We start from the raw sequence: 23,006 nt of genomic DNA on the forward strand, positions 1-23,006 counted from the left end.
AGCACAACGTTTCATTTAAAAATGTGGTGTGGCGTTTTCCAGTCAGCACAGCTTTCTTCAGTTCGGCAGAATCGTTGTTCAGTGCTGTTCACCCTTTACCATTTGTTCGTGGTATGAAGGACATTCACAGATCCAGTTGCTGTTTGGACAAAAAGAGGCAAGCTGGGAACTATCGTCATAAGCCATTAAAAATGAATGGAAATGACGGAAGAGAGGCATAAGAATTCTCAATATCTATTATGCAGTTGCATAATCAATAGGTACTGCATATTTGCTATGAAACAACGTTACAATACCATGCAGAAAGAATTTAGAGACTTAGTTGCCAATGATAGAGAAAACGTAACAATGCCATGCAGAAAGAATTTAGAGACTTAGTTGCCAATGATAGAGAAAAAAATTACAACGTTCGACAGACAGGAATCATTGTTCTGTTCATCAAAGAGTACTTTGTGCTAGATTGGCAGGCATGGAGGACGTGTAGAAACTAGTGGTACGAATAGGAAAATTTCTGAAGTCAAATGCATCATTTCACTTTCAGTTATAACAGTTCTTTGTGAAACTAAACGAAGAGTGTGGAGACTATGTACAGGATTTTCATTTTAACTAGAGAAATTGAAATATCTCCAAAACTACACACTGCAATAAAAAATGAGGCTTTCCATTGAAAGTTCCAAAGATGCCCCCTCCACTCATGCACGATGTGGGGTGGGGGTCGAGTGTGGTATCATGGGATGCCCCCTCCAATACAAACAAACTACAATTATAACTTTTCTTGATTGGAAGTGTAGTTTTCGAGATATTTCAGTGCCTTCATTTAAAATCAACGCCCTGTTTATTGCTACATAGTACGTTGGTTACGCCAAGGGGCATGCTTGTAACGATTTGTCGATTTGAAACCCTTTATTGTTGAATATACGAAGGAAAAAGAAGTGCAGGAACGAAAATTAGAAAATATGGAATGTATCACAGACCTTGCATTTTAATTGGACTTGACTGCACACTGTCACAGTAAGCCATTACAAGATGAGAAACAACGTGTTCCTGATTTGATGTGGATGCATTTAAAAAGAAAATCGCATTGTAGAAGAGGCAAATTCTAACAAACACAGCCCATTTCCCTAAACTTTCCGGGACTAAAGAAAACGAGGTTTGAAGAGTTCATTCATTGTGGCCTTGAAAACTTTACAAAGATAATTTTCTAAATATTTTGAAGACAATGCCAATTTTATGCTTGTTTTCAGGCTGCTTTCAAGATCTTTTGCCGTTTCAGTTGAAAGTATCCCTGTGCATGTACGGATGTAAGTGATTTATCAGCATTGTAACCCCGTTTTAAAGAAAATCCTTTTATGTTAAAACCATCCAGGACGTCTACATTCTTTTCCTCAGGTAGAGTTCCGTATCTCTGTAATGAGGCTGCAAAAGTGCTACAATATTTCGATCAACATATGTGTGCGAAAATCCTTTTTTTTAATTATGAAACTAAATAAAGCACGATTATATGGCAAACTAAGTGTGATAATACATGAAACAGTCTGCATCAGTCTGTAGGCCTACAGTTTGTACCATACAAAAGTTCTGCACGGTTCTGTCACATTAATGTGACTACCACTTACGTTCGATGTCAATTTGCAATAATTACAGAAGGCAGGTGTCATCACTAACCATGGAGGATATATAAAGTGTGTCGGAGTGGTGTGTAATAATACAGTGTAGACGTTGTCGTAATGCAAAAACGGAGCTATTTATCTTATGGCCCAAAGGGCATGATCACTGGCTTTTGGGCAAAGGGTGTAATCATTTCCGAAACGACCAAGTTTGTAAACCGTTTGCGTGCAGCAGTGGTTAATGAATACCGTGCATGGTAAAATGACACTGTACCAAACCTGCGTCGAGGCAACTGTTGCCCACCATACGCCATGGATGACAGGGGTGAATGACGGCTACAGAGATGAGTTCTGGCTAATAGACATGCAATTGTTGAGCAGCTGACCGGCCAGATAAACCAAGGGTCTACCAACAGTGTCTCCTCAACGACCATTAGGTGCATGTTACTGCATACGGGCCTCTGTAGCAGGTCCTTGGTTCATGCACTCATGCTGACTGCTGGAATATGCACGCCAATATCGCAACTGTGCGTCTAGTGAGAGGGGGCAGGTGACCTTTTTAGATGAATCACATTTTGGCTATCGACATATACGGCGTGAAACGCCTAAAAAGCAAACACCCTGCAACAATCGAGTGAGTTTTATGGTCTGGAGAATGTTTACGTGGCATTCCCTGGGTGATTTCATAATTCTGGAAGACATTCAACACAAATATGCATCTATCCTTGAGGGACCATATTCACGCCTACATGCATTTTGGTTTTCCTTGGCATGATGGCATCTACTACCAGGACAATGCAATGTGTCATACAGCTTGAAATTTACATGCGTGGCCATCTTGGGTCATAAATTATGGCCATTAAGATTAGGCTAAAATAATCTGGTCATAAACTAGACTTATGTAAACATAACTTAATAGCATACACTACTGCCCATTAAAATTGCTACACCATGAAGAAATGCAGATGATAAACGGGTATTCATTGGACAAAACTGACATGTGATTACACATTCACGCAATTTGGGTGCATAGATCCTGAGAAATCAGTACCCAGTACCCAGAACAACCAGCTCTGGCCGTAATAACGCCCTTGATACGCTTGGGCATTGAGGCAAACGGAGTTAGGATGGAGTGTACAGGTACAGCTGCCCATGCAGCTTCAACACGATACCACAGTTCATCAAGAGTAGTGACTGGAGTGTTGTGACGAGCCAGTTGCTCGGCCACTATTGACCAGACGTTTACAATTGGTGAGAGATTTGGAGAATGTGCTGGCCAGAGCAGCAGTCGAACATTTTCTGTATCCAGAAAGGCCCGTACAGGACCTGCAACATGCGGTCCTGCAGTATCCTGCTGAAATGTAGGGTTTCACAGGGATCGAATGAAGGGTACAGCCACAGGTCGTAACACATTTGAAATGTAACGTCCACTGTTCAAAGTGCCGTCAACACAAACAACAGGTGACCGAGACGTGTAACGTGGATTCATCCGAAAAAATGACGTTTTGCCATTCGTGCACCCAGGTTCGTCGTTGAGTGCACCATCACAGGCGCTCCTGTCTGTGTTGCAGCGTCAAGGGTAACCACAGCCATAATCTCCGAGCTGATAGTCCATGCTGCTGCAAACGTCGTCGAACTGTTCGTACAGATGGTTGTTGTCTTGCAAACGTCCCCATCTGTTGACTCAGGGATCGAGACGTGGCTGCACGATCCGTTACGACCATGCGGATAAGATGCCTGTCATCTCGACTGCTAGTGATACGAGGCCGTTGGGATCCAGCACGGCGTTCCGTATTACCCTCCTGAACCCACCGATTCCATATTCTGCTAACAGTCATTGGATCTCAACCAACGCGAGCAGCAATGTTGCGATACGATAAACCGCAATCGCGATAGGCTACAATCCGACTTTTATCAAAGTCGGAAACGTGATGGTACGCATTTCTCCTCCTTACACGAGGCATCCCAACAACGTTTCACCAGGCAACGCCGATCAACTGCTGTTTGTGTATGAGAAATCGGTCGGAAACTTTCCTCATGTCTGCACGTTGTAGGTGTCGCCACCGGCGCCAACCTTGTGTGAATGCTCTGAAAAGCTAATCATTTGCATACCACAGCATCTTCTTCCTGTCGGTTAAATTTCGCGTCTGTAGCACGTCATCTTCGTGGTGTAGCAATTTTAATGGCCAGTAGTGTATATACCTGGTTCGCTTACATTGGGGTCATAAATTACGCTTACATATATATATAACTCAAGAGCACAAGTGAGCAGTTTCTTTACATAAGGACACTAGACCAAGTGGCCCATTTGTTTACATAGGGAGAACGATGGGCCCTTTGTCTCTATGAGCAGTTTGCTCCACAACTAACGGCTGGCACACCTCAAAAGTTATTCAAACAAAACCGCATTAATCACACCCAACACGCTCGTTTCTGGACAAACATCTGTGCACTCATCGAGGCTGTTGTTCTATAACTACAACTTCATAATGTTGCTTGTCCAGATTGTGGTTACCTAGAAAATTTTGCTTGATTCGATGTCCCCTATCCTTGTCTGACATTATTATCAGGCTGTTTCTAACCACATTATAGAGTGTTCCATGTATCGGGCACCCACGGTCTGGGCACGATCGAACACACTGCTATCGCATGTCTTGTCCAGCCTACGGCTAGTCCAAGGTCTGAGACCATCCTATTCAGCTGTCCCAGTGCAACAGTAGCGCTCCTCTCCAAAGTAGCAACCATCAGAAGCTCAAAAATGTAAGATTCCATTTATTTCACGAGTACATTTCAATAAGATGCTGACAACCTCTTAAAGCCAGAACTGGGAAGGAACAATAAGAACGAAATTCAGCAATCTAGATATTAAATTAAGGTCAGCAACATTTTATTCACACACAGTGTACTACAATAAAATTCGTACATCATCGGAAATCAAACACCATTGTTGGTGGTGGCAAGTTGGAACAGTTATAGTGAGTCACAGGTATTGTTGTTGTTGTTGTGGTCTTCAGTCCTGAGACTGGTTTGATGCAGCTCTCCATGCTACTCTATCCTGTGCAAGCTTCTTCATCTCCCAGTACCTACTGCAACCTACATCCTTCTGAATCTGCTTAGTGTATTCATCTCTTGGTCTCCCCCTACGATTTTTACCCTCCACGCTGCCCTCCAATACTAAATTGGTGATCCCTTGATGCCTCAGAACATGTCCTACCAACCGATCCCTTCTTCTGGTCAAGTTGTGCCACAAACTCCTCTTCTCCCCAATCCTATTCAGTACCTCCTCATTAGTTATGTGATCTACCCATCTAATCTTCAGCATTCTTCTGTAGCACCACATTTCGAGAGCTTCTATTCTCTTCTTGTCCAAACTATTTACCGTCCATGTTTCACTTCCATACATGGCTACACTCCATACAAATACTTTCAGAAATGACTTCCTGACACTTAAATCTATACTCGATGTTAACAAATTTCTCTTCTTCAGAAACGCTTTCCTTGCCATTGCCAGTCTACATTTTATATCCTCTCTACTTCGACCATCATCGGTTATTTTGCTCCCCAAATAGCAAAACTCCTTTACTACTTTAAGTGTCTCATTTCCTAATCTAATACCCTCAACTTCACCCGACTTAATTCGACTACATTCCATTATCCTCGTTTTGCTTTTGTTGATGTTCATCTTATATCCTCCCTTCAAGACACCATCCATTCCGTTCAACTGCTCTTCCAAGTCCTTTGCTGTCTCTGACAGAATTACAATGTCATCGGCGAACCTCAAAGTTTTTATTTCTTCTCCATGGATTTTAATACCTATTCCGAATTTTTCTTTTGTTTCCTTTACTGCTTGCTCAATATACAGATTGAATAACATCGGGGAGAGGCTACAACCCTGTCTCACTCCTTTCCCAACCACTGCTTCCCTTTCATGCCCCTCGACTCTTATAACTGCCATCTGGTTTCTGTACAAATTGTAAATAGCCTTTCGCTCCCTGTATTTTACCCCTGCCACCTTCAGAATTTGAAAGAGAGTATTCCAGTTAACATTGTCAAAAGCTTTCTCTAAGTCTACAAATGCTAGAAACGTAGGTTTGCCTTTCCTTAATCTTTCTTCTAAGATAAGTCGTAAGGTCAGTATTGCCTCACGTGTTCCAGTATTTCTACGGAATCCAAACTGATCTTCCCCGAGGTCGGCTTCTACTAGTTTTTCCATTCGTCTGTAAAGAATTCGTGTTAGTATTTTGCAGCTGTGGCTTATTAAACTGATTGTTCGGTAATTCTCACATCTGTCAACACCTGCTTTCTTTGGGATTGGAATTATTATATTCTTCTTGAAGTCTGAGGGTATTTCGCCTGTTTCATACATCTTGCTCACCAGATGGTAGAGTTTTGTCAGGACTGGCTCTCCCAAGGCCGCCAGTAGTTCCAATGGAATGTTGTCTACTCCGGGGGCCTTGTTTCGACTCAGGTCTTTCAGTGCTCTGTCAAACTCTTCACGCAGTACCGTATCTCCCATTTCATCTTCATCTACATCCTCTTCCATTTCCATAATATTGTCCTCAAGTACATCGCCCTTGTATAGACCCTCTATATACTCCTTCCACCTTTCTGCTTTCCCTTCTTTGCTTAGAACTGGGTTTCCATCTGAGCTTTTGATGTTCATACAAGTGGTTCTCTTATCTCCAAAGGTCTCTTTAATTTTCCTGTAGGCAGTATCTATCTTACCCCTAGTAAGGTAAGCCTCTACATCCTTACATTTGTCCTCTAGCCATCCCTGCTTAGCCATTTTGCACTTCCTGTCGATCTCATTTTTGAGACGTTTGTATTCCTTTTTGCCTGCTTCATTTACTGCATTTTTATATTTTCTCCTTTCATCAATTAAATTCAATATTTCTTCTGTTACCCAAGGATTTCTACTAGCCCTCGTCTTTTTACCTACTTGATCTTCTGCTGCCTTCACTACTTCATCCCTCAAAGCTACCCATTCTTCTTCTACTGTATTTCTTTCCCCCATTCCTGTCAATTGTTCCCTTATGCTCTCCCTGAAACTCTGTAAAACCTCTGGTTCTTTCAGTTTATCCAGGTCCCATCTCCTTAAATTCCCACCTTTTTACAGTTTCTTCAGTTTTAATCTACAGGTCATAACCAATAGATTGTGGTCAGAGTCCACATCTGCCCCTGGAAATGTCTTACAATTAAAAACCTGGTTCCTAAATCTCTGTCTTACCATTATATAATCTATCTGATACCTTTTAGTATCTCCAGGGTTCTTCCATGTATACAACCTTCTATCATGATTCTTAAACCAAGTGTTAGCTATGATTAAGTTGTACTCTGTGCAAAATTCTACCAGACGGCTTCCTCTTTCATTTCTTAGCCCCAATCCATATTCACCTACTACGTTTCCTTCTCTCCCTTTTCCTACACTCGAATTCCAGTCACCCATGACTATTAAATTTTCGTCTCCCTTCACTATCTGAATAATTTCTTTTATTTCATCGTACATTTCTTCAATTTCTTCGTCATCTGCAGAGCTAGTTGGCATATAAACTTGTACTACTTGTACTACTGTAGTATATGTTGCACATAATATGAGCTTGTCGTATTATTTAATATGTAAAAGTAAATAATGTTCCATTTTTGTAGCAGCCAGCTGTAATTTTGTTATGAGAAATAAAACATGTTGTGTGCGCGCAATCGTTCTGCCCCTCCGCTCACCACGCCACGGCCTCTTTTAATGAATATTGTCGGAAATACCCTGGATTTTTGTCTTTTTATAAAAAAAACTCTGAAATATTGTCGTTGTAAAGATGTAAAAGCATTTGCAGTTTTACACCTCTACATGCAGATAAAAACAAATACACAATGAAGAACCTGCATAATTGTTTAAGCATTGGCTTTTTACAAGTCAAAAACAACTACTACACAAATTTTAAGTATGTTAGATTCTTCTCAGTTCCTGAGAATTAGCAAAAATTTTACTTTCTGTTTGATGTGTAAGCGATGTTTTTTTTTCGTCGTAACAGCCTCAGAAAGGGGTTACAGGACACTGATATATCAAATTAAAGTAGCAATCTCCTACCACAGTCACATCAGAATATCCCAGAAACACTATACGTCTCACAGAAAGATCATAAATTTAATGTAAAACAGTAGTTAGTCTAAAACCATGAACAATTTGTAAATGAATTTACAGATTATTAAATAATTAGGCACCGCAGATAATGATGTTTGGAGCATAAAATAAAGTATTAATAATTGGTTTTTCAAAGAGGGAGCGTCGGTAATATGTACCGATTACCGGAATGTCTCGTGGAAAGCTCGACAGACGTTAGTTTGAAAGGTTTCTCTCTGTTTCAAAAATTCCTAGCCACAATTTTAGACTACGGTACCTTCTGTAAACTAGGCACACGAGTACTGTTAAAGCTAGAAATTTAATACTGTCATTAATCATATGTTTTTATAGAGTGGAGCTTACGTTATCAGGAAGGTTGCCAGCAGTAGCAGGCACAGAACCACAGGAAGAAATTGAAGATGGCGGTACGTCATCTCCAGAACTGAAAGATGAAACCTATGTCAGTTAAGTGGATTCTGAAATCGACAGATTTTTTTTAAAATATTTCACACAACATATAAAAATAAGCTTGTATAAGCATTGTAAAATTAAAGACATTTTATTCTTTGTTGATACTGAGAGTAGTACAGAAGATAATGAAAAAGAGTCTCAGTATCTACTGCAATGGAATCTGTAAGTGTAGCTAACGTGCAGCGCAAATTCTTGCGAATCAGTGAGGAGAGCTGCACCCGGATCGAATTGATGCAATAGGTTAACGTGAGCAAGTACACTGGACAGCCTGAGTGTAATTTTTAGGTAGTTTCCGCGCTCGTTTAGATAACTGCCAGGTAGGTCCCCAAATTCCGCCTCATAGAATAAGATACATTTCAAATATGATAGCACATTGAACTAAGTTCACGCGATTCGCAGACAGGTGGTGTTCACGTCCCTCCTCCCTCAGGGTTCCTTGATGACTGTTGTGTCGGGAAGGGCATCCGGCCATAAAGTTAAATAAAATTTGCGAATTCCTGAAAATGCGAATCTCATACTAGACGGGATAAACGTTAGAGGAAAGGAAGTAAGTCTGTTCTGTAGGAGGAGGACAGGCGGTGCTTAACGTCTGGTCGGCGCCGACGTCATTAGGGATCGAGAAGTAATCGTGTGAGAGGAACCACTCCAGAAGGCGACCTGCTGAAATAGAAAGGGAACAATGTTTGAGCTTAACGTTCCTTCGCGTATGAGCTCGTTAGAAACGGAACAAAAACTCATGTTGAACTAGGATAGAAAAGGAAATCGGCTGATTATATTCTCAGAGACAAAATCGTAGAGTTCAGCTTAAGCAGTTCAGAGATTTCAGGGGGAATTTCAAGCTCTAATGTGGGATCTGGATCTGAGCCTGACACCCTCATTCCTCCCAAGTACTAACAGCAGTAAATGATTCAGCAACTGATGCAATGCTCGGTGTCGACATTATTTTTTCATGACCCTTCTCCGCTATTGTCACCAGTTAAGAAATTTTAATTCATAGTATTTTAAGCACTGTTGACCTCCTCTCCTCCTCTCTAGAGTCTGGCTGACAGCTGAGGACTCCAATTGCTACAAGACATGTGACCCTGAAGACTTGGAAGGTCATTTATCTGCTGTGTGGTAACCTTCTTTACCCGTTATTAAAGCTGTCAACGGCCCAGAAATGAGTTCAACATTCATCAAAAAAATTTTTCATCACTTGCCCAAGAACATAAAATGACAGACGGGTATTAATACAAGTTTTAAATCTAATCCATTATAGTTTCTTCTCGAGAAATTCTTTTATTCCATTGACGAATTTTCATTTTACAACTGGTAGCCCGTATAAAAAAAATCATGTGTAACTGCATGACCTGGACTGAAAATTAGTATGTTCATTGTTATTGAAACTATTCCTGGTTACATGTTCTGTAAACTTACTCGTCCTACACCAAAAAAAAAATGAAATGATATATGGAAACTTGACTAAATAGAAGAGAACAATAACTGGTAAGAAATCGTCCACTTCCTTGCAAAGGAACCATCCAAGTGGTCGTCATAATCTGTTACAGGAAAGCACGGGGGCCCTACACTGAGGTGACGAAAGTCATGTTATGTACGTACACAGATGGCGGTAGTATCGTGTACACAAGGTATACTCAGACGATTCATGTGAAAAGGCTTCCTACGTGGTTACGATAGTACGACGGGAATTAACAGACTTTGGATGCGGAACGGTAGTTTGAGCTAGTTGCATGCGGCATCCCCCTTCGGAAATCGTTAGTAAATTCAATATTCCGAGATCCAAAGTGTCAACAATGTACTGAGAATACCATATATCAGGCATTTCCTCTCACCACGACAATGCAATGGCTGGCAGCCTTCTCTTCACGACCAAGAGGAACGGCTTTTGCCTAGAGTTGTCAGTGCTAAGAGACAAGTAATACTGCATGAAATAACCGCAGGAATCAGTGTAGGAATTACGACGAACGTATACGTTAGGACAGCTTGGCGAAATTTGGCCTTAATGGGCTATGGCCTCAGACGACCAACAGCAGTGTCTTCACTAACAGTACGACATCACCTACAGCGGCTCTCCTGGGCTCGTTACCATATCTGTTAGAGCCTAGATGACTGGAAAACCGTGGCTTGGTCAGATGAGTACCGATTTCGGTTGGTAAGAGCTGATGGTAGGGTTCGAGTGTGGCCCAGACCGCACGAAGCCATTGACCCAAGATGTCAACAAGGCACTGTGCAAGCTGTTGGTGGCTCCATAATGGTGTGGGCTCCGTTTTCATAGAATGGACTGGATCCTCTTTGTACAAGTGAACCGATCATTGACTTGAAATGGTTCTGTTAGGCTACTTGGAGACCATTTGCAGCCATTGAGCTCATGTCACATCGAGTTGCTGCACTACACCGGGCTGAAGAAGGTCCAACACGATATTATGAGGTATCCCATGACCAGTGTAAATCTCGAGGAGCCCATCGAGAATTTCAATACCATTCTTCCCGAATACAAAACCAACACCTTTCACGCTCGGTGGGTCACATCCTACATTCGTACTCCACTGAGAATCTGATCTGCAGGAAAATGAATTAAATCTTCAGGCATCAGGAAATGTCTGTTTTAGGCAGTAATAAGTTTCATTTTTGTAATTTATCTTTTATTTATTTATCCATCCATATTTAAGTCTTTGCATGCAGTTGATCTCATGTGTAATTTTAAAAACAACTTTTACTTTGGAGGTTGACATGTTAGAGGAAACATGGTTACATACTATATACTAAACTATGCTCAATCAAATAAATATCTGAGTAAATAAACATTATAAAATGTGCATGTGCTGTAAGAGGGAAGAAGGCTGTTGCATCTGGCTTATGACGTCAGTGTACAGGAGGTCGAGCGGTCAGGACTTGTCAGTGACATCCTGGGCGGACGTTAAACGACTATACAGAAAATTAGGTAAAGAAAGAGAATATATTTTAGTGTGTGGTACACAAGGGGCGCGCTAGGGAGGAAGTTACCAGGTATAGGTCAGTCTAGGAGGACGAACAACTAAATAAGTGGGCAACATAAGGGCAGTTCATGTTAAGTTATGATGGTGGCACATAACGGGGCGCAGAGCCAGAGACTCTGCCTCCCCAAAAAATTAACGTCTGTGCTATTTGAGGTCTGGATCACAAGAGAGAGAAGTAACTGTGTTCTGCACTGCAGAATCTTCTAGTGTCCGCACACGCGACCTGTATACCACGTACGCTAGTGGCTAAAACCGATGGCGTAAATTCGCTAGCGATTTCAGCAGCGGCCTCAAGACGTCTCTTGTCAGCAGCTTACTGAACAGAACCGACACAGAACTGCCTCGGTTCTGAGAGGCAGGCAACTTGCGTCACGTAGGCATAGCGGAAGTTGCTCTGGGAGAAAACTTGTAAAGATTTGACTTGGGCCTTTGAAAGAAAATTTTTTAAATCAATTCCCTAAAATATTTCTTGACTGGATGCCACCCTGTACAACACGGACAAATTCATAATTTCTTAAAAGAAGGTGCACTTAGTCTTACGAATTAATTAATAATTAAGCTTGCCTTTGCACAGTTTTCAAATTATTCAAGTGTATAAAAGGCCTTTCCATTCAGTCACGTCTGGGTTCTGTTTCTGAAGACATTTACTGAGAGCTGATGTGCCTGCGAAGTTGTAAGTACGTCAATTTTTAATGTTTGACGAGTATTCTACGTGTACACAGCTATACCTACACTCCGCAAGCCTCTGATTTACCTTTATGGTCTTTTCGCGAGATAGACGTTGGAGGAAGCAATATATTGGTAGACTCTTATAGGAACGCATTTATCTTCACGTAAATTATTTGGCATTTAGAATTTGTACTGACCTCAATAGATATTATAGTGTTCTTTATGGCTATAAATACGCCTCCAAACCAGTTACAGACTGCCTCTCTTGCAGCGTCTGAGACTAGAGTTGACTGAGATTCTCCGTCACGCTGTCATGCTTACTAAATGAACCTGCAATGAAACGCGCTGCTGTTTTTTGTATCTTTTCTGTTTCCTCTATCAATCCTGTCTGGTACGGATCTTAGAATTACGAGCAATGTTCATGTACTGGTCGAACAAGGGTTTTGTAAGCTACATCGTTTGTGGGTGGACTACTGTTACCGCGAATTCTTCCTAAAACCACAGTCTTGCATCTGTCTTGTCTGCAGTTAGTTTTATGTGTTCGTTTCATTTTAAATCACTCCGTACGCACACTCCTCAGTATTTTGACTTATTCCAGTTATTGTTCTGCAATCGTGTAATCATAAAATAATGGGTCTCCCTGTCTACTTATGGCCAATACGTTACATCTGTTTGTGTTGAGGGTCAACCACCAATTCCTGCACAAAGCGGTCTTCCTGTATTTTGCTACAATTTCTAGATTTGTGACTACTCTGCACAACAGCATTATTCACGAAAAGCCTCATAGCAATTCCGATGTTATCCTCTAGATCATTTACACATATTATGAAAAGTAATGATCGTGTAACACTGCCGTGGCATTCGCCCGAAGTTACTCTTACGTCTGAAGATTTCTCTCCGTTGAGAATGACATGCTATGATCTGTTCGCTAGAAACTCTTCAGTACAGTCATACAGCTGGTCTGATCTTCCATATGCTGGCATTTTGTTCATAGGGCGGCAATGTGGAACTGTATTGAATGCTTTACGGAAGTCAACTAGCACGGCATCAACTTGGGCACCGGTATATATCGCCTTCTGGGTCTCGTGGAAGGACAGAGCGAGCTGGGTTGCAGACTGTCGTTGTTTTCGGAACTCGTGTTGATTCCTACACAGGAGATATTCGGTCTCCAGAAATATGATAACACATGAATCAAAACATGTTCCAAACTTCTACGAGGGCGTGCTGAAAAGTCCCCGAACTTTTTGTGTGAAAACTCTTAACGCTTGTTAAACGATTTCTCAACATAGTTACCCTGGCGACGAATCCATTTCTTTCTACGAGAGACCAGTTTGTTGATACGCTCACTGTAGAATGCTTGACTTCGTTGACGGAGCCACAAACTCACCTCTGCTTGCATTGCTTCATTATTATCAAAGTGAACTCCTCGAAGGTGTTCTTTAAGTTTTGGAAACAGATGAAAATCGGATGGGGCCAAGTCGGGACTGTATGGAGGACAATCAGTGACAGTGAAAACAAGGCGTCTGATTGTTGCAGATGTCGAAGTGCTCGTGTGTGTTCTGCCATTGTCATTCAGAAGCAGAGGGCGCTTCATGTGTGGAGGAACTCTTCGAATTCGAAACTTGATTACAGCACGCTGTTTCTCATGCACCGACATGCAGTACTTACGTTACGCACCACCATATAACACTTTACAATTCCGAGCCCTCCAGCGCCAGAGGGTAGCAAATATGTAGACATGGAGAATAAAGATAGGGAAGGTTAATAACGTTTGTGTTGTTGAAGCTTTAACAGTTTTCACGTAAAAGATTTGGAGACATTACTTTCCAGCACGCCCCCGTACAACAGACCGATGTCAGAGATATAGGCCTATAGTTTTGTGCGCCTGTATGACGACCATTCTTGAAAATAGGAATGATCTGGGCTTTTTTCCACTCACGAGGAACGCTTCGTTCCTCCAGCGACCTACGGTACGCTGCTGCCAGAAGAAAAATAAGTTCGTTCGCTTACTGTATATGTTATCGTACAGGTATCCTGTTAGCTGCTGTGGTCTTTCCTGGGTTGAACCTTTTCAGTTGCTTTTCTGCCTCATTGTCACTTATTTCGATATTTGTTGTTTTGACGTTCGTGCGAAGATTTAAAGAAGGGACTACAATGCGATCTTCCTCAGTGAACCAGCCTTAGAAAAAGTCGTCTAGTATCTTCTCTCTGTCATCCAGCGTTTTGATGCTATTAGGACCACGGAGTGTCTGGTCAGATGGCTTCGATCGGTTTATTTATTTAACATAATACCAAGTCTTATTAGAATTTTCTGTCAAGTCGGCAGAGAGAATTTTATTTTCTAATTCGTTGAACCCCTCACGCATAGCTCTCCTTTCACTAATTGTGGCTTCGTTCAGTTTTTGTTTATCTTAGAGGCTTCCACTACGTTTAAAGTTGCAGTGAAGTTCTCTTTGCTTTCGTAGCAACTCTTTAGCCAGCTGTCAACCCACGGCGGGTCTTTCACAGCTTTGCTCGGCCTCTTTAAGGCGTATTCTTCAATACTCTTTATCATTGTCCATTGTCGCTCAGTATTGTCAGTACTGGAAATGAAAGTTTCATGTTGACCACTCAAGGAATCTGAAATCTGTTCCTTGCCGATTTTTCTAAGCAGAAATATCTCCCTACCTCTAAGTATATTCTCATTTACATGCTGTAACGGCCCTGTGATCACTGATTCACTGTTCTACGGTAACTGGATCGAAACGTTCGGGCCTGATGGTGACCTGGTGATCTAATGTGTTATTTTCGCTAGTCGGAGCCCTTATTAGCTGCTCAATGGTGATTTCAGATAAGGCAATTAGAACAATTTTACTCGATTCGCTGTCTCTTCTTCCTTATACTCTTAATAACTTGAGTCTCTCAGTGTATAGTTGGTAATTTGAAGTCTCCGCCTACTACTATAACATGATCAGGAAATTTATACGAACTATTCTCCAAGTCTGCTATGAAACTGTCGTATCGGCCGCCGCACAGCAGCCGTCAACTCGGAGGGCGTGCTACAACACGCGCGGCACACAGCGAGTACCGCTGGCGCCGCACACGATGTCAACTAGAGATGGGGGATCCGCTCTTGAACTAATTCATAGAGTTGAATCTTTCAAAGGAGTGAACAATCAGTGATTCAGAAAAAAAGAACGGTAGCTCCAAACGTTTCCCACGGCAGAGAGAGAGAGAGAGAGAGAGAGAGAGAGAGAGAGAGACACGGAGCATATCAGCAGCGCCTCTGCTGGTCAGAGCACACTGCACGCCACACAACACAGCCAGCGCCGGCCTCTGCCCTGCTTCTACCTTGGCTGCTTGCATTGTGCAGTGCCCCATTGGATTTTGTGTTTCACATATGCCGTGCCGTCTCTGTGCGTCGTCTGCCGCGTGCAGTGTCTGGCGCAGCTTAACTTTGCATCGCACTCTGTCGGCGATCGTTTCAGTCGCACGTCCTGCCCTCTGGGCAGTTGATGCGAGCAACAGGACAGAGAGCCACCTAGCGGATAACATAGGAACTACTTGCAAAAACCTGCTCGCAAGGGAGCGGACGATTTGTCTCGGAGCGGGTGAGTTCACCGCTTCCCCCACCCTCGGAACTCGCCCGCTCAACGCTCACCCCACCGTCTCGACTCTAGCCAGAGCGTTGAGCAAAGCGACTCAGGTGTCACTCTGGTCTCTGCGGTCTCAGCTCATGCAGTAATACAGCTCGCGGCTCGACCTGCTCGACTCAGCGCCTCTGCATCGGAGTTCGTCCCCACTGGATATTGTTCTTCGTAGTAATACCGCTATGTATATTACATTATTATGTTATGTATACATCAATCGTTTTTATTTTATTTTTATTTGTTTAAACTGATTAGATTAGGTTCCTGATGACTCCTCTTACCATAGGATTTTTATTATGGACACTCGAATTTACGCTTTAATTACGAGCGAACCGATAAACGTATCGCAAAATGTGATACACCAATATTTTCCTTGTTTTATTCTGCGTAAGGCTATATGCAGCACTTTCGTTTTACAGTCAAATTTTTTTTTTCTTATTCTGGTACGGATTTTGTGATTTTAGGCGTCTTCGGAAGGAAACGTTCACTTTAAAAATATATGGCTTGCGATGTATTTGTATGAGGTTAATGAAATTTTAATACATTATAGCCAAATATATTGTTAATGTAAATCTCAAGTTACAACATTTTCCGATCACCCAAAAAACCACGATAGTGCAAAATAAATCAATAATCAAAAACTTTGTCATATCGTGGAAATTTCAATAAACAATACAAAATTCTTACTCATTATCTGTGTTACTTCAAAATAGGATCAAATAAGATCAAAATACAGGTATAGTACTGGAATAAACCAAGTTTAAAGGGCAATGTGCCTTCCATTTATTTTCTATTGTAAATGAGTGGTGAGTCATGAAAAAGAGCTAATTCATTTCAGGGATTGAACAGTTCTGATCCAATCTCTGAAAAGAACAGTTTTGCCCATCTCTAATGTCAACAACTGGCGCAAGTGAACGCGCCGTCGCGGGGTTAGCGACAGCGTACACACCACTATCGATACGGATTACCCTGGCGGTGCTGCCCTTGCCACCAGAGTGAGCCACCGTATAAAGGCGCCCTCTACCAACACTCTGATTAGCCGGACCTGCGGATTTAAGCGAGCTCCCTGAGCCCGTTTAACCAGTTCAATCTTCGCCGATGACTGTGTTACTACCCGGCTGCTGGATTCACGACGACCGAACCGTACTGTGGCCTCCCTGGCTGGAAACTGGCGACGCGTCGGTATCGACTGGTTGGCAGTGGTTTGGACCTGTATTCTCTACTAGTGACTCTGATTTCTCCTTGGCGCTACAGCCAGCGAAGTGTTGTGTAGTCAAACTTAAGTTTTGGTTTGAGTGACAGAAGGTCAAATAAATTTGGTTATCACGGAATATTTGTTGTGTTATAGTGCGGACATAACAGAAACGTATCACTATTACTGTTCCTAAAGCATGGAGCTTATAAAAGCATCCGATAAGCATGTTTTATCCACCTTTAACACTTGCCTACACCCAGGGTATCTCACATTCGGAATCACTAACCTCACTCCTCCACAGCCGGCATTCATCGTATCTTTGCGTTATAAATTCTAATCGGGATTTATACTTTCATTGCTATTAAGATCTGGTTTGAGGCAGGTTTCTGACCATAGTACTATGTGAACATTTTCAACGTCTGTAAGTGAGACTAATTCTGACACCTTTTCATAGAGACTCCAGCAGTTAACTAATACTCTATTAACATTTTCTTTCTCCGATTTACTATGACGAATTCTACTCTCTTTAAATAACTGTGATAGTATTCTTCCTTGCCTGAAATCAGAATTTATCTTACTTGTTTTGTGGAGGTATTTATCTATTCTCAAAAACTAAGAACTCATATGTACACGCCACACGGACTCCACTATCCGAGTTGCTACTTCCTTGGTGTAGTGTACTTCTGCCTTATTACGGAGGCGTCCTACAATTCTCCATCCGGCAACAGAGGTCCAGAAATAGGCACCCAAGATCGTCACAGAATCGTCTGAGACTTTGGTTTCAGCCTTCCACTCGGCTGCCCGACATATTCGCGAAACTGTCGTGCCATTCGCCGTCAGTCAAGTGTCGATCGGCCATGACTAGCGACTCGGAAGGCGCCGCGACATTATGGATCCCAAGCAACGGTATTAGCTCCGGGGATGCCAAAGCATTCGTCTCAAGTGCCCCAATGTCACCGCAGATCAGGACAGCAACCTGAAGCCCATCGACAGCGGCCACACAGCTTCCAGCTGTCACAAACAGTTGCCAATTCCCTCTGTATTCGTACTCAACAGGCGCAGTCCCTTTCCATCTTTAATCAGTTTTCGTCTCCACCGCAAGTAATGTAACACTAACGCAACAGTCATGGGTGCAATCTAAGTTCGGCTACTACGCTACCTGCTATATCGGCTGTCGTTTTCTTTTACATGCAAGAGGCAACTATTTATGAATTGTAGCCCGCTGGAATCATTTTAACTGGCATTAACACCGTTTTTTCCCGTGTTTTATGTATAAGAGTAATGGCGGTCTGTTAGCAAGGTTCTAATTCTGTAAAATCAACCAAGAAAAAAAAAGTATGTTCTTAGTAAAATCATCATCTTACGATTTGTTTCGTTTTCTGTCTTAATTACGTTCACACATGGGTTAAGGGTGACTAGGTTCGAACGTATTTGTTCATCTTGCAGTGGTCCCTGCAATTCTTATTGTGTATTTGGTGCACGGTTCATCGAGCGTACACTAACATCGACAGCATCCCATAAATGATCGACTTGGTGAAGATCGGGTCGTCGGGGGAAGATCAGTTGGTCGGAGGGGGAGGGGGAGGGGATCAGGTCATAGTCATCAGTTCACTGGAGTGTTCATCAAGCCACCTGCGTGTGATCATATAGCAGTGACATGTTGTACTGCCCTGTTGAAACATGGTATCTCCATGAGAGTATTATAATGCACGAAAAGGCATCAGACCAGGCTACACGCTGCCAGTTTCACGATCCATTGACAATGTTCGTGGGCCCTTGCTGAGTCGAGGTGTCAGCAAATGGACACGAGTAGGTCGTCGACTGCTGAAGCCTATGCTATTCATTTGTCTCCTTATACCCCGATAGAAACGGATCCCTGACGCCACACATTCAAATCGTCGTCGACCTGGCTCAAATACCGTTGATCACCTTGTCTGGCTTTGCAGAGACGACGTGAAATCCGTTCGTCAAACATTTAGGGTTGTTCTTTGTGGCGGTGTACAGGTGTGGGAACATTTTCTCTGCGAAATTAACATCCAACCAAGACACTGTTGATCTCGGAGATTTTTGTGTGTCTTCCGACATACTTTGACCCACACGTCTTGTACCGATTACTATCACGCGTTGAAAATTGGCTAAATCGCGGCATGGTGGCATCTTCACTAGCCACCTACCTGTAATTGAATACTCAGATACAGTATGTAGGCTTGCGCTACATTGTACCAATGCGTTTTCTGACGTTCACTGTATATACTGACAAATTGGAATTACCATAGGACTGACAGATGTCGTGCTATGCTGGTTTAATGTTTCGTCTTCTTTAAGAATATCACTTCCATTTACTCTTTACGCCCGGTTGTTGACCTGTACTGGCGACTGAGGTGAATGCTGATCTGATGCATCAGATATTTATCATATGACATCGATCACAATAGCCACTAATCTATATTATCCCGTACATTTATTTGATATGTTTGACTGAAGCATTTGCGTTCCATAATATCGAGTTGTCCAGTAAATCGCACACAATAGTTGCAAATGCGTTTGGACTTAATGCACGAAGTTGGAAATTAATTTTGAGACAAGTGCTGATTTTGACAAAAAAATGAACCGAAAGTTTATTCAAAATATCGAGGTCCAGTTTTTACTGAGACACGTATCACCTTGTTGATTACGTTGTCTAGCAACACTGTAAAGCAGCTTAATTAATTCATTAGAACGATTTGTATCGTAGTAAGGACCATTGCACACACAAGATGTTACACGAAGTTTGCTGACCGCATGAGAGTATGAGAGTGTTTTCCTTTTCATACATGCCAATAAACCGGGAGTTTCAAACGTTACATTATTAACAGTTGTGTAACTTCATTGATTGTCCTAAACCACTAAGGAACTTGTTGTATCGTGTCTCTTCACAATAGATCTCAAGTGCCGGGATAAACAACAAGAAGAAAAAGACTAAAGAAGAGGCATCGGTATAACATGCTACATTCCATTTCGGAAATCGTTAGCGAATTCAATATTTCGCGATCCACAGTGTTAAGAGTGTGTCGCGAATACCGCAATTCAGTCATTACCCCTCACCATGGACAACCCAGTGGCAGACGTCCTTCACTTAACGACCGAGAGCAGCAGCGTTTGCGTAGAGTTGTCAGTGCTAACCGACCAGCAATACTCAGTAAAATGACTGCAGAAATCAATGTGGGATGTACAACGAACGTATCCGTTAGGACAGTGTGGCGAAATTTGTCGTTAATGGGTTAGGGTGGCAGACGACCGACGTGAGTGTCTTTGCTTACAGTACATCGCCTGCATCGCTTCTCCTGATATTGTGACCACATCAGTTTTACCCTAGAAGACTGAAAAACCGTGGTCTGGTGGGAGGAGTCCGTCATCTTACCAAATAACAATGGAATTTTTATGGATGACAGTGCACCATGTTACCGGGCCACAATTGTACGTGACTGATTTGGAAAACATTCTGGACAACTTGGGCGAATGATTGGACCACCCAGATCGCCCGACATGAATCCCATTGAACATATATGGGACATACTCGAGAGGTTATTTCGTGCAAAAAATTCTGCACCAGCAACACTTTCACAATTATGGATAGTTATGGAGGCAGCATGTCTCAGTAATTCTGCAAGGAACGTCCAGCGACTTGTTAGTCCATGTCACGTCGAGTTGCTGCACTACGCCAGGTAAAAGGAGACTCGACACGATATTAGGAGATGACTCTTGTCACCTCAATGTAACTCACCCATGATAAAAGCAGCTTACGAAACACTTTTAACGCCGGTTCTCGAGTACTGCTCGTCAGTCTGGGACCCTTACCACATTGCATTAATAGAAGAGGTAGATAAGATCCAGTGAAGAGCGGGATGTTTCACCAAGAAACATTTAGTAATAGTTGTAATAGGAATAGTAGTAGTAGTAGTTGTTGTTGTTGTCTTCCTTATCCGTGGATCACTTTAATAAGGACGTTGGACATGCCATGCCATTACAATTTAAAAATAATAAAAAATAACATAATTATTATGTACAGACGTTTGCGTAGTTACAGGTCTAGCTTGCCAAGGATGCGACAGATATTTTTTTTGTTTATCCTTCACAGTTACGGCCTGTTACATGAGAAGCTACAATAGGCCAGACAATTCAAATTTTTGTGTCTAATAATAAATGCACATATTAGTTATTTATTCCTGATACTTAATAAAAATATACAGTAAGAGAAAACGCTAACACAACAAAAATGTAAATACTACAACCACGTACTACTACTAAGAAACTACAGAAAAACCTTGCATGAAACTACAATAAAACCCCAGCTTTTAATGTTACTGTTAGTGCTACAGAATCTGTTCTGTTTTTGTTCATTTATTTTGGTGCATTTAACTGGAGATGGTTTCCCCGCTACTAGATCCGCCTTCATATTACCCCGCTCAACAGTCATTGTCTGCTGGATTCCTTGGGCATAGAACGGCATGTCAGCAGCATTTCCGGTATAACAAGTAATTCCACGATTCACTCTTTCGTCATACACTGAATCGCCAAAGAAACTGGTATAGGCATGATTATTTAAATACAGAGATATGTAAGCAGGCAGAATCCGGAGCTGCGGTCGGCAATGCCTATACGAAACAACAAGGGTCTGGCGCAGTTTTTAGATCGGTTACTGTTGCTACAGTGGCAGGTTACCAAGATTTAAATGAGTATGAAGATGGTGTTATAGTCGGCGCACGAGTGATGGGACACAGAATCTCCGAGGTAGCGTACGACCATTTCACGAGTGTACCGTGAATATCAGTACTCTGGTAAAACATCAAATCTCCGACATCGCTGCGGCCGGAAAATGATCCTACAAGAACGGTACCAACGGCGACTGAAGAGAATCGTTCAATATGACGAAAGTGGAATCCTTCCACAAATTGCTGTAGATTTCAGTGCTGGGCTGTCAACAACTGTCAGCATGCGAACCATTCAACATCGATATGGGCTTTCGGAGCCGAAGGCCCACTCGTGTACCTTTGATGACTGCAGGACTCAAAGACTTACACCCCGCCTGGGCCCGTCAACACCGACATTGGACTGTTGATGAATGGAAACATGTTGCCTGGTCAGAGGAGTCACGTTTCAAATTGTATCGAGAGGATGGATGTCCACGGGTATGGAGATAACCTTACGAATCCATGGATCCTGCATGTCAGCACGGGACTGTTCAAGCTGGTGGAGGCTCTGTAATGGTATGACGCGTGTGCAAAAAAATGGTTCAAATGGCTCTGAGCACTATGGGACTCAACTGCTGTGGTCATAAGTCCCCTAGAACCTAGAACTACTTAAACCTAACTAACCTAAGGACAGCACACAACACCCAGCCATCACGAGGCAGAGAAAATCCCTGACCCCGCCGGGAATCGAACCCGGGAACCCGGGCGACGCGTGTGCAGTTGGAGTGAAATGAGACACCTGATACGTCTGGATATGACTCTGACAGGTGACACGTATGTAAGTATCCTGTCTGATCACCTGAATCCATTCATGTCCATTGTGCATTCCGACGGACTTGGGCAATTCCAGCAGGACAATGCGACACCCACACCTCGAGAAACGCTACAGAGTGTCTCCAGGAACACTCTTTTGAGTTTAAACACTTCCGCTGGCCACCAAATTCTCCAGACATCAACATTATTGAGCATATCCGAGATCCGGGATGCCTTGCAACGTGCTGTTCAGAAGAGATCTCGACCTCCTCGTACTCTTATGGATTTATGGATACCCCTGCAGAATTCATGGTGACATTTGCCTCCAGTACTACTTCAGACATTAGTCGAGTCCATGCCACGCCGTGTTGCGGCACTTCTGCGTGCTCGCGGGGGCCCTACATGATATTTGACAGGTGTATCAGTTTCTTTGGCTCTTCAGTGTAGAACCTGCAGTATCGTCCATGATGCGCCATGTTGAGTCGCTCCTCAGTGCTGCTTTGGAATCCAACATCGTTAATATTTGCGGCTATTATCCGCTGCGTCTTCGTACGGCGCACAGTCCAACCATGTGTGTTCTGGAGTGTCCAAGCTGCTACAGACGCAACTATCATTTCATCTATTTTTTTTATATAGATACGGGCCGTCAACAGTCTGGTAATGTATCAAGTCACGGATCAAGGAATCTCATTTTGAGTCTTTTCTCGATGTTAGGGAGAATACATATGTTCTCCTGCCTGTTCCTAAAGTGTCCCACTCATTTTGCCACAGTTGTAATATGCGATCTTGTATGAACTATTTCGTTTTGGTCCCAGTTCCAAGAATTCTTCGAACGTTCATT

General features: G+C 42.5%; 1 protein-coding gene across 2 annotated transcripts in view; it reads right to left on the reverse strand.

Moving 5' to 3' along the window:
* LOC126249584 (DNA damage-regulated autophagy modulator protein 2-like) overlaps positions 1-23,006 on the reverse strand; it is a 235,703-nt gene that overhangs the window by 102,138 nt on the left and 110,559 nt on the right. For both annotated transcript variants that reach the window (XM_049951249.1, XM_049951248.1), the window contains exon 2: positions 8,086-8,164. In XM_049951249.1, the coding sequence (XP_049807206.1) occupies positions 8,086-8,156 (71 nt within the window). In that variant the 5' untranslated portion in view covers positions 8,157-8,164. The remainder of the gene's footprint in view (positions 1-8,085; positions 8,165-23,006) is intronic.

The sequence above is a fragment of the Schistocerca nitens genome, chromosome 3 (assembly GCF_023898315.1).
Source record: "Schistocerca nitens isolate TAMUIC-IGC-003100 chromosome 3, iqSchNite1.1, whole genome shotgun sequence".
NCBI classification, from domain to species: Eukaryota; Metazoa; Arthropoda; class Insecta; order Orthoptera; family Acrididae; genus Schistocerca; species Schistocerca nitens.